Genomic DNA, 12979 nt, shown 5'->3' on the forward strand with positions numbered 1-12979 from the left:
ATGTTGACCAGCTAGTCTGAATTTTGACCAGTTAGTCTGAATGTTGACAAGTTAGTCTGAATGTTGACCAGCTAGTCTAAATGTTGACCAGTTAGTCTGAATGTTGACCAGCTAGTCTGAATGTTGACCAGTTAGTCTGAATGTTGACCAGCTAGTTATTTCTTCAGTAAACAAATGAAGTTTCTCCAGGTTAACGTGGAACCTACAGAGTTTTCTTTTCTTTCCAGTAAACAAAGATGTTAAATGTCCAAAATTATTCTGGAAACATTTGAAAACATTGATGAAGATTGAAGTTTAACATGACTGTCTTAATGATATTATTGATTTACTCTTTTACTTTAACCAAATATGAATGAATGAATATCTAAAGATTGATCACGTTTTAAGTTGTTGAACAATTGAACACATTTCTTACGTTATATGAGTAACTTATGGAGCCAGAATCATGTTTACTGAGGAGCAAGTATTGTTTTTGTTTTATTTTCTCAGCATTATCTCGAGTGATTACATGTTGAACAGAAAACCAAGTCTTGTTTGATGGATGGATGGATGGACATGTTTTTGTTCAAGAGAATTCAAACACAAGATGCTTTTATGTTTGGTTTAATGTCAACCTTTTTTCACTTCATTAAAATGAAATGACACGAGACTTATTTGTCCTGTAGTTACATCAATAAATAAATGGCTCTGAAACGACACGTGAACCAATGACGACTCATTCCCTTCACCTCCTTGTTCGCAGGTGCGATGGGTGAATACGAACCCAAAATAGAAGTCCATTTCCCCGACTCGGTTCCAGCAGCCAAGGAATCCTTAGTGAAATTAGAATGCTTCGCGCTGGGAAAGTAAGTCGACCTCCGTGACCAATCTCCAGGTTATGTCATACTGTATATTGAGCTATATTTAGGGAAGAGACGTTTTTCAAGACGCCACAAATTCAGTTATTTTTTCTGTAATTGCCAATGAATATTTTCACGCTGGATGTGCTCACAGCCAAGAAAAAAAGGAAGGAATAATTGTGCATGTTTGGTTGTGATATGTTGTTTGTTTACGAGGAAGGACGAACCACGACTTCAGTAACGGTGACAGACTGACTATTAAATTCTTGCATGAAGAGAATTAATTCAACAATAATGTAATGTATGTTAAGTTTATATTTTAACCCTTGATTTTCAATCCAAACATGAAGGTCTGACAAACTTATATTTTCTAGGGATGTGTCGATGAAGCTTCATGAAACAGTGTCATGTCGGTCAGTAGGTGGCGCCCTGGCTTTAAAAAGGATGGTTTATTTGATGGTTGTTCAAACAATAGATAATAAACCAGACTCACTGTTTCATGAAGCTTCATCAGTTCATCGTTCTCTTGATAGCAGAGCTAGAAACTCAAGATATAATATTTTGTTAGAAGAATCTTATACGTTTAAATACGGCAGATAATTCCGGGTCATGCATTGGAATCTTCATAGGAACGTTAGTGCAGCTGCAGCTCTTCTCTGGAGGTCAGTATGTGACATGAACTGAAGTGTCACTCATGAGGTCACGCCTAACATGGCTTGACGTGACTTTGAGTCAAACCCCTGGAGACTGTTCAGCAGCTCGCAAGTGAGCAGCTCCGTCCAGCTTTAGAACTCCAGCTTTCACTCTTTTATTTCTATACCGGTGGTTGAGAAACAATGAAGCACAAAAACCTCATCCCTCTCTTGCAGTCCTGTGCCCGAGATAAGCTGGAGGAGAACCAGCGGCGTCCCGTTCCCCAGCAAGGTCAAGATGAAAAGCTCCAACGCGGTTCTTGAAATTCCCAATTTCCAGCAGGAAGACGCAGGAACGTACGAATGTCTGGCTGAGAATCGTCGAGGAAAGAATGCGGCGCGAGGTCGTATTTCATTCCACGGTGAGCCAAGCATTTCAAATTGATGAGCGTGGATGAAGAGAGCGACAGAAACGACTGTGGACGTGCACGTCAGCCAGAGAATTGATCATGTAGAATATATATGAATATATATGAATATATACGAATATATATATGAATATATATGAATATATATATGAATATATATGAATATATACGAATATATATATGAATATATATGAATATATACGAGTATATATATGAATATATATGAATATATACGAATATATATATGAATATATATGAATATATATATGAATATATATGAATATATACGAATATATACGAATATATATATGAATATATATGAATATATACAAATATATATATGAATATATATGAATATATACGAATATATATATGAATATATACGAATATATATATAAATATATATGAATATATACGAATATATATATGAATATATATGAATATATACGAATATATATATGAATATATAAAGATGATGTTTTCTAAACATTGACTACAGTCGGAGTCACATGACGTCACTTACTCCTGAACCTGTTCCTCATTATTCCGTTAATCCACTTGCTGAGTTTGGAGTTTGGAGATTTAATGCAAGGCTGCGAGTTGCTGTACAACTTTTATGATTTCTGATATTACTCTGAGCTAATCCTACTTCAATAATTAAAACAAAGGTAATCCTCTCATTTATTCCAAGCCAAACCTCAATGGTTCCAGACAATGGCCGACACAGCTCTGTCCATCAAGGAAAACCTCTTCTGGGAATGCAAGGCCAATGGAAAACCTAAACCGTCGTACAGCTGGATGAAGGACGGAGCGCCGCTCACTCCTGGGGTGAGACACTTCAAATTAAAGATCACGTCTCCAGACACTCGAGTTTTAACTGCTGAACTTTTTATTCTTCAGGAGTGAATGAGATCATTTTAACAAAAACATCTTCTTGATGAAACATTGACATTTTTTTGTATTAATGTATTTCCTCAAACGGATGGAAGGAAGGAAGGATGAATGGAAGGAGGGATGGAAGGATGGATGGATTTTTCTGATTGTGTTGGGGTGGTTAGTGTATTTCTCTGATTGTGTTGGGGTGGTTAGTGTATTTCTCTGATTGTGTTGGGGTGGTTAGTGTATTTCTCTGATTGTGTTGGTGTGGTTAGTGTATTTTGCTGATTGTGTTGGTGTGGTTAGTGTGTTGGTGTGGTTAGTGTGTTGGGGTGGTCAGTGTGTTGGGGTGGTTAGTGTGTTTCTCTGATTGTGTTGGGGTGGTTAGTGTGTTTCTCTGATTGTGTTGGGGTGGTTAGTGTGTTTCTCTGATTGTGTTGGGGTGGTTAGTGTGTTGGTGTGGTTAGTGTGTTGGGGTGGTCAGTGTGTTGGGGTTGTTAGTGTGTTTCTCTGATTGTGTTGGGGTGGTTAGTGTGTTTCTCTGATTGTGTTGGTGTGGTTAGTTTGTTTGTGTGGTTGGTATGTTGGTGTGGTTAGTGTGTTGGTGTGGTTAGTTTGTTTGTGTGGTTGGTATGTTGGTGTGGTTAGTGTGTTGGGGTGGTTAGTGTGTTGGTGTGGTTAGTGTGTTGGTGTGGTTAGTGTGTTGGGGTGGTTAGTGTGTTGGTGTGGTTAGTGTGTTGGGGTGGTTAGTGTGTTGGTGTGGTTAGTGTGTTGGGGTGGTTAGTGTGTTGGGGTGGTTAGTGTGTTGGGGTGGTTAGTGTGTTGGTGTGGTTAGTGTGTTGGGGTGGTTAGTGTGTTGGTGTGGTTAGTGTGTTGGTGTGGTTAGTGTGTTGGGGTGGTTAGTGTGTTGGGGTGGTTAGTGTGTTGGTGTGGTTAGTGTGTTGGTGTGGTTAGTGTGTTGGGGTGGTTAGTGTGTTGGTGTGGTTAGTGTGTTGGTGTGGTTAGTGTGTTGGGGTGGTTAGTGTGTTGGGGTGGTTAGTGTGTTGGTGTGGTTAGTGTGTTGGGGTGGTTAGTGTGTTGGTGTGGTTAGTGTGTTGGGGTGGTTAGTGTGTTGGTGTGGTTAGTGTGTTGGAGTGGTTATTGTGTTGGTGTGGTTAGTGTGTTGGGGTGGTTAGTGTGGTTAGTGTGTTGGTGTGGTTAGTGGGTTGGGGTGGTTAGTGTGTTGGGGTGGTTAGTGTGTTGGTGTGGTTAGTGTGTTGGTGTGGTTAGTGTGTTGGGGTGGTTAGTGTGTTGGTGTGGTTAGTGTGTTAGGGTGGTTAGTGTGTGTCTCTGTTATTGTTGTGGTGGTTAGTTTTTTTTCCTAATTGTGTTGGTGTGGTTTGTTTGTTGGGGTGGTTAGTGTGTTGGTGTGGTTAGTGTGTTGGGGTGGTTAATGTGTGTGTGTGTGTGTTATTTATTCATGTCTAACCTTTAAGTGTGTGATCTGTTCATCCGTCAGACGTGAACATATCATTTTAAATACATTCTAAAACTGTTGAAGCTCCTCATTATAACGTCATCAATGAACTTTGGATTCACTGCAATCATCACGAGACCTTCTTGAACCAGAAATAAGTGAAGGATTCCTCGTGCTCCATAAACGCTGATATCACGGCTTCACTGCTGCAGCTGCAGGTGTTGCTTCTCGACACAAAGGAAGAGAAAGAAAAGCAGCTTGAATGAAAAAAGGTCTTCGGAGTCGCAGTCGAGTCGTCGGTGGCTTCAGTGAAACATGAATCTGTTTCAAAGGATTCTTTTGTGCGACTTCAAACTCAACATGAAACCTTTTCTTTGCCGCAGGTTGAAAAACCAGTTTGAAACATCTTTAAATAATAAACGTCTCGTCCTGGACTTTTTCCTTCGCTGCTGTGATGCAGTTCTGATGGTTGAACCGGGTTTAGACTCGAGTCCTGTGTTTGATGGACTCACGACTCACGTCTAGTTCTTGACAAACGTCTCATCCTGACTGACGTATGTCTAGATGTTCTGTGATGGTCTCCATGGTTCTCGTCCACAGACCCGGGTGCAGGTGGACAGCGGGTCCCTCTCGGTGACGTCTCTGGACCTGTCCGACTCTGGGATGTATCAGTGTGTGGCTGAAAACAAACATGGCGTGGTTTACTCCAGCGCTCAGCTCTCAGTGTTGGGTACGTTCGTCTTCCACGTCTGAGCAGAAACATGAGCCTCTTCAACATGTCGTTCAAATCCATGGAAGACTGAACACGTCTGTGCTTCGTCTTCATGTCGAGGATATTGATCGACGAGCTTTGATGACGTCTTCTCCAGTCGATGACACTTGATATATGATAAGATATATATATGATATATATATATATATATATATATATATATATATATATATATATATACACACACTGATATATGTTAACACATAGTTTTCCAACAGAGAAAAATGTGCGTCTGTCCTTAAATAAGTTCCTCTTGTGCAGCTTCAAATACTGTTTAATATAAAGTTAAAATACTGTTTAATATAAAGTTAAAATACTGTTTAATATAAAGTTAAATACTTTTTAATATAAGGTTAATATACTGTTAAATATAAAGTTAAAATACTGTTAAATATAAAGTCAAAATACCGTTATTTATAAAGTTCAAATACTGTTAAATATAAATTTAATGTATACTGTTATTTAATAAATTAAAATACTGGTCAATATAAAGGTAATATACTGTTACATATAAAGTTAAAATACTGTTAAATATATTTAAAAAAAGATGAATACCTTAATTTTTAATACGTTCCTATAACTTATTGATAATCCTGGTCATTGTGTATCTTCATCAAGTATCTTTATCTAGTATCTTCATCAAGTATCTTCATCGAGTATCTTCATCATGTATCCTCATCAAGTATCTTCATCATGTATCTTCATCAAGTATCTTCATCAAGTATCTTCATCAAGTATCTTCATCGAGTATCTTCATCGAGTATCTTCATCAAGTATCTTCATCAAGTATCTTCATCAAGTATCTTCATCAATTATCTTCTTCAAGTATCTTCATCAAGTATCTTCATCAAGTATCTTTATCAAATATCTTCATCATGTATCTTCATCAAGTATCTTTATCAAGTATCTTCATCAATTATCTTCTTCAAGTATCTTCATCAAGTATCTTCATCAAGTATCTTCATCAAATATCTTCATCATGTATCTTCATCAAGTATCTTTATCAAGTATCATCATCAAATATCTTCATCATGTATCTTCATCAAGTATCTTTATCAAGTATCTTCATCAATTATCTTCTTCAAGTATCTTCATCAAGTGTCTTCATCAAGTATCTTCATCAAGTAACTTCATCAAGTATCATCATCAAGTAACTTCATCAAGTATCTTCATCAAGTATCTTTATCAAGTATCTTCATCAAATATCTTCATCATGTATCTTCATCAAGTATCTTTATCAAGTATCTTCATCAAATATCTTCATCATGTATCTTCATCAAGTATCTTTATCAAGTATCTTCATCAATTATCTTCTTCAAGTATCTTCATCAAGTATCTTCATCAAGTATCTTCATCAAGTAACTTCATCAAGTATCATCATCAAGTAACTTCATCAAGTATCTTCATCAAGTATCTTCATCAAGTATCTTCATCAAGTATCATCATCAAGTAACTTCATCAAGTAACTTCATCAAGTATCTTTATCAAATATCTTCATCAAGTATCTTTATCAAGTATCTTCATCATGTATCTTCATCAAGTATCTTCATCAAGTATCTTCATCAAGTATCTTCATCAAGTATCTTCATCAAGTATCTTTATCAAGTATCTTCATCAAGTATCTTTATCAAGTATCTTCATCAAGTATCTTCATCAAGTATCTTCATCAAGTATCTTCATCAAGTATCTTCATCAAGTATCTTCATCAAGTATCTTCATCAAGTATCTTCAACAAGTATCTTCATCAAGTATCTTCATCAAGTATCTTCATCAAGTAACTTCATCAAGTATCTATATCAAGTATCTTCATCATGTATCTTCATCAAGTAACTTCATCAAGTATCTTCATCATGTATCTTCATCAAGTATCTTCATCAAGTATCTTCATCATGTATCTTCATCAAGTATCTTCATCAAGTATCTTCATCAAGTAACTTCATCAAGTATCTATATCAAGTAACTTCATCAAGTATCATCATCAAGTAACTTCATCAAGTATCTTCATCATGTATCTTCATCAAGTATCTTCATCAAGTATCTTCATCAAGTAACTTCATCAAGTATCTTCATCAAGTATCTTCATCAAGTAACTTCATCAAGTATCTATATCAAGTATCTTCATCATGTATCTTCATCAAGTATCTTCATCAAGTATCTTCATCAAGTATCTTCATCAAGTATCTTCATCAAGTAACTTCATCAAGTATCATCATCAAGTAACTTCATCAAGTATCTTCATCAAGTATCTTCATCAAGTAACTTCATCAAGTACATATGTAATACACATTTGTTCAAGGATCCACTTCAGGATAAATGTACAAATCTCTGAGATGAAAGAGTCAAAATTCTCTGAAGAACTGATCAAATATTTACTGGTCTTTGATGGACAAGACGTTCAGGACCTCATGCTTTAAACCAATGACCTCGGAGCACTTGAGGAGACGCTAATGGAAATGATGCGCAGGGTTTGCCCTCATGTGTTCATGTCTCCTCTCACAGCCTCAGCACCCAGTTTCTCCACAAGTCCATTACGAGCTCTGCTAAAAGCTCGCTCGGGCAGTGAAGTCACTCTGGAATGCTCGCCTCAAGCTTCACCCCCGGCTCTGACCTTCTGGAAGAAAGGCGGCGAAGTCCTGCAAAGAACAGAGAGGTAGGATCACATCCTCGTCTAAATATGTGTCGTGCAGAGAATCCAGCTTCACCAGAAGATGATATTGAGGGAAGAAAGAAAGCTGCAGGTTCTTGTCAGACACGCTCGTCACTGCATGGATTCAGTTGAAGGTCTTCAATGAAAACCACACAGAGCAGAAGTTCTGAACTCACTGAACATTTACTCAACATTCAACTCCTGACTCTGGACTGTAGACGTTGAGGCTTCGTCCCTCGTGACGATCCAAGACTTCAGATGCAGACGACGACAAAGAAAGACGGTTGATTAAGAGAAGCTTCAGGAAGTTCATCACCAGCTCTGAGAAGTTGATGTTCAGAATAGAAACATGACTTCAGTCACGAGACCTTCATGACGAGCGAGAGGCGAGAAAACATGATTTCAAAACACATTCATTTAAAGTCCGGTGAACCTGAGGAGCAGAACCGAACTCAACCAAACAACAAGTTTAGAGAAACAGACTTTGAGTTGAGCGGTGAGTTGGACGTGATCATTGGATGAAAAAGTTCATCCTTTGTGTTCCTCATTAGATCAACTTTAGCATCGCGGCTAATAAAGAAAGAAAGAAAGTCAGAGCAGCAATAATAGAACAAGAGAAGACAGTGTTTTAAATGGTGTTGTTGCTCACAATGAAACAACCTTTGTGTCTCTGTTGTGTCTCTGTTTTGATCTCTGCTCATAAGACGTGAAATCTCCCGCTGAGTCCAGAGGAAGTCAGGTCAACAAATATATATTTTTTACATACAAAACATTAAAGGCTGTGATGTTTGGACGCCAGTAATAAGGCTCACACTCGCCCACAATAAATTGTTTGTTGTAAATCCTCGCTCAACTTTCCTGCCGTCATTAAAACACATCCGTAGATCAAAGGTTGAAAGTTCAACAATGAAATCCAAGGATTCCTGCTCGTTTGAGTTTCCACATGTGGAACCTCCGACACAAGACTCTGAACCATGTGTCTCTCGCAGGATCTCGCTGCTTCCTAACGGGACCCTCAAGATCTCCAACGTCACCAAACAAGACGCCGGCAGCTACACCTGCGTCGCTAAGAACCAGTTCGGAGCCGCGAGCACGACCGGACGACTCATCACGACCGGTGGGTTTGAAACATGGAGGGAAAAGTCTTTCATCAGGAGGTTGTTCTAAATTAAACACTCGGATGCAGAGAAAACTAAACTAAACTGAAGTTTTATGAATTGATTCGACGTCTGAACTGACGGAGTCTGAGGTATTTCAGCGAAGAGCAAACTCTAAAAGTCTCGGAGCAAACTTTGAAAAATACGTTTTGCAGACTGAAGGTGAACGTTTTATGATCCCAAACGTTGGATTTCAACTCTTTTTATTTGACTAAAGCCAACTTAATGGGACAAAAGTTTCACTGAGAAAAAAGTTTACTTTTAATGAGTCACGGCTGAAGGTCACGGCTTTGGTTTTGACCATATTTGTACAAAAACCTGTTTTTTAATGAATCTCAACTTTCTCTCAGACAAGCATCAGATAAAGAATAGAATAATGTTAATAAACCAGTGAATATTAACAAATGTCCAGTGAAATAAATCGAATAATTTGACACAATGATTTTATTAAAGAACAAAAACAAGATAAATTCAATGTTTCAGACTTTGTTCTGTATTGAATAACATTTTAAAATCTATTTAAAACATATAAAACACATGTATTTATAGTGTACATGGAGAGTTACCAGCATGAGATTTAAACCATAGTAATGTCATTTACATGATCATATATTTAAATGAACATATTACAGTTTTTACAGTTGGGTTTGACCTCTGACCTTTAGCTAACCTAATGTTTGATCTGGTCATCTCTTGTTCCGCCGTGAGAAACACTGAATCCGATTGAATTACTCTGACCTCCTTGAAAACCTCTCCACGGCGTCCGGTCGTCCCGACCGTCACCAGCGAGAACGATCATCGCTTTAATCCGCTTTCAAACATTTTTCTTCCAATTTGATCCGGGAGCGTGAAGTGCAGGCCAATGTCATTAAATGCTGCTAATGGATATTCTGGGAATGTAAGTGCTTATTAAAAAAAGACGCCACATATGAAGATTAATGACGGAGCCTCAATGTAGCCCTGAGTGTGAGCGACGGGTTCAGAGGTCGCCGAAGGTCCTGGCGGAGGAGAGGCATTAACATGCACACGCGGTCGTCTGTTGTCTTGCCAGAACCCACCAGAATCACCATGAGGCCGACGAACATGGAGATTATTGTTGGCGAGAGCATCGTCTTACCCTGCCAGATCGCCTCCGATCCAGCTCTGGATGTCTCCTTCTCGTGGGCATTCAACGGCCAGCTCATCGACTTCCAGAGAGACGGCGATCATTTCGAGAGAGTGGGCGGGGTGAGTCATCTCGCTCGGCTCCTTTCCGGCTATTTTGGGATTAATTGGGACGTACTGGGTTGTGTGCGAGGCTATGCTCTGCTGCTCTGCTGAGACACCAATAACATCAAGAGGACGGATGTTTGCAAACGTTCATCGCGGCTTAGAAACAGACTTCGTGCACCGAGAACTGTGGATCATGTTTTATCATCGCTATGATTATCGAAACAAGAGAGGAAGTTATGGAGAGAATCTTTCAGAGTTTGTTTGTGTTTTCATTAGATTCTTGTCCGAGACATGTTGAAGTAAATGATGTTGTTGAGTGAAAGATGAGTTTGTTTTCATGACTAACGATGACTGAACCTTCATGAAGATGCTGTAGATCGACCATAACCTCATGATCATCCATTAGTAACGTGACGGTTTAAAGAAGAAAAGAGACGTCGGGTTCAACAATGAGGCTGTAAACTGGTGAAAACAAGAGAAACACAAATATAATCGAACCAGAGTCTCAGTGATGGTGAGATGTTTATGTTGAAGGTACTTTTGAAATCTCAGCAATGATTGAAATGATTCAGTTCTTCAATCTTTGCAGACTTTTATTCATTGAATTATACAATGTTTTTTGATGCATCTGGGACTGATTGTGTGTTTATTAGAAATAGAATCTAGTCACGCAAACAAGATCAGGTTTAAGGACGCGATCATTATTTCTCAGCCGAAGAGTTTTGACTCGCTTGGCTTCTAATTGGAAGAAGAACAGAGAGAAACAGATGAAGCTGTGATTATGAACAAACTACATTTACAGAAACAGTGTTTGTGTCAGAAAATAGATCAAGTTCACAGGTTTGATGGATCAAATATGTAAACGAAGTGGACATCATGACCACATGCGGTGTTTAGATCTTCTGTTTGTTTGACACAAGAAGTCCACGTAAGAGAAAACATGGCTTGTCAGAGCAACAGTCGTGGTTCTCCAGCAGCATTGGTCAGAGGACGAGGTCACGATGGTTTGTAGCCTCACAGCAACGACTGTTACGTAACGATGAGTCACGTCCCTGTGACTGGATCCTTCCTTCACCAAGAGTTGTGACCCCTCAGTCACCTTGGTCCACAAGCAACTTACAGTTAACAGTTGTATTTCCACTGCTTTTTCCTAGAAATAGAAAAAAGAATCAACAAAGCTGACGATTACTGTCACTTGAATATAATGTCAAGTCATAAATCAATCAAAATGGGAACATAAACACGTTCAAATAATAATAAAATGTCTTTCCATTCACTCTAATGCATTATGGGTAATAAAGTGGTTATACCGTTTAAGCCTTTCATTTCTAATTTGCTCACCTCGAGGGAGAGTGTTTTCTTATCACTTCCTTCTACAATAATTTCATTAGCATTTTTATTCATAAATCTCCGAAGGACTTAATGAGCAGAGACTGACAGTCATCGAGGCGAGTGTGTCGTCGTTCATTTGAAATCTTTGTGCGTCGAAGAGAAGAAACAGACACGAGGCTCTTTGTTCAATATTTGTTCCGTCTGATGAAGGGTAAAGACGATTGTTCGGCGCTTGTCAGAAGGAAATTACTTTTGCATATCGCAGGCTTTTCTCGAGTGTCATTTATCACGGAGTGACAGTTGTGTGATCACTGTCACTCACATGTCAAAGGTTGTCATGTGTGTGTTAACAGATGAGGATTTAAACTGTCTGTGTTTATAGGTCGACAGACAAGAACCGGAAACAGTATATATATAGAGAGAGATATATATATAGAGAGAGATATATTTATATGTTTACATCCAAAACTAAAGTCAACAAATTAGGAATGTATTGAATAACACTGTAGAGGCAGAAAGATGGAAGTTCTCAGGATTAAATCATCATCCGATCATTAATTATCCTTGAAATAACAGAATGTCTAAAAGAAGGCTTGAAATATGACCAGCTGTTTGAGACGATGCTGTTCAAACAAGAGGCAAAAACAATAAAATGAAAGCAGTTTGAACCAGTGGTGTCACGTGATCAAACACTTGTCTAACTGTCAACTATCAGATGCTTATTTCCAGACGCTCTGGAATCTTCATCAGAGACTCTGATTGGTCGAATGATCTTCTCGGTTACTTTTGCAAGGACGTACGATTGAGTTACACGTCACTGATGGACTCTGACGACACAAACTAGATTATTAACGTGAATCAATGCTTGTATCGCAGAAGATTCTTCACACAAACGACATCACTGTTGATGACTATTTTCTAAAAAAGAATTATACTTTTTTTTTATTATTCAAACACAGCCATGTCAGTAGGAGGTCGGCACCCCGGCGCCCTCTATGGGCCACTATCCACTGCCGAAGTCTTCCATCCTTCTCATTTAGATGTTCTTGAGTAAAGGCTTCAGGTCGTCTAAGGAGTTGTGAAGAAATCCTGAACGTTATCTCAATAGAAAGAAGGTGTAAACGACATCATCACTCTTGTAATATAAATGTCATTATTGGATTGAGTTGTTCAAATAAATGCATCAATGCAAATATGAGACAATATATATTCAACCTTTTCTTGGTCAGTTTCTATTGGACCTCCAGCAAAGTATCGTATTACAGTCAAATCCACCTGCAAATGACAACTATCATGAGCGAGGATGAGATTTTCATAAGATCCTGCTCGTCCACAGAGATTCCCGCCTCCCTGCTCAACAGCTTCTGATGAATCCATTTACATAATTAAATCTGCCTCATCACTTCCTTCCTCCAACACTCGAGTGTCTCTGAAGCTCAGGTTATCCAGGTGGCTGATGACACCGCGAGTCTCTTCAGCTGTCACCACACACCACCAGTGGAAGCAATAGAAGCTTCTGTGCTTCTGTCCCTGTGAGGCCCGTCGCTCATGTCCGGTTCCTGCCGAGAGCTTCTCTGATCACTCCCCGCCAGGCCTGATGAAATGTGCAGCGAATCCTTACCTGGGTC

At 38.8% G+C, this 12979-nt stretch overlaps 1 protein-coding gene across 2 annotated transcripts in view; it reads left to right on the forward strand.

Annotated features, from left to right (window-relative positions):
• Positions 1–12979, forward strand: part of cntn3b (contactin 3b) — a 65105-nt gene that overhangs the window by 40532 nt on the left and 11594 nt on the right. For both annotated transcript variants that reach the window (XM_087801559.1, XM_087801561.1), the window contains 7 exons: positions 743–845; positions 1709–1893; positions 2591–2727; positions 4832–4961; positions 7503–7653; positions 8640–8767; positions 9859–10034. In XM_087801559.1, coding sequence (XP_087657685.1) covers positions 743–845; positions 1709–1893; positions 2591–2727; positions 4832–4961; positions 7503–7653; positions 8640–8767; positions 9859–10034 — 1010 coding nt within the window. The remainder of the gene's footprint in view (positions 1–742; positions 846–1708; positions 1894–2590; positions 2728–4831; positions 4962–7502; positions 7654–8639; positions 8768–9858; positions 10035–12979) is intronic.

Source organism: Callionymus lyra, chromosome 10 (assembly GCF_982586985.1).
Source record: "Callionymus lyra chromosome 10, fCalLyr1.hap1.1, whole genome shotgun sequence".
Taxonomy (NCBI): Eukaryota; Metazoa; Chordata; class Actinopteri; order Syngnathiformes; family Callionymidae; genus Callionymus; species Callionymus lyra.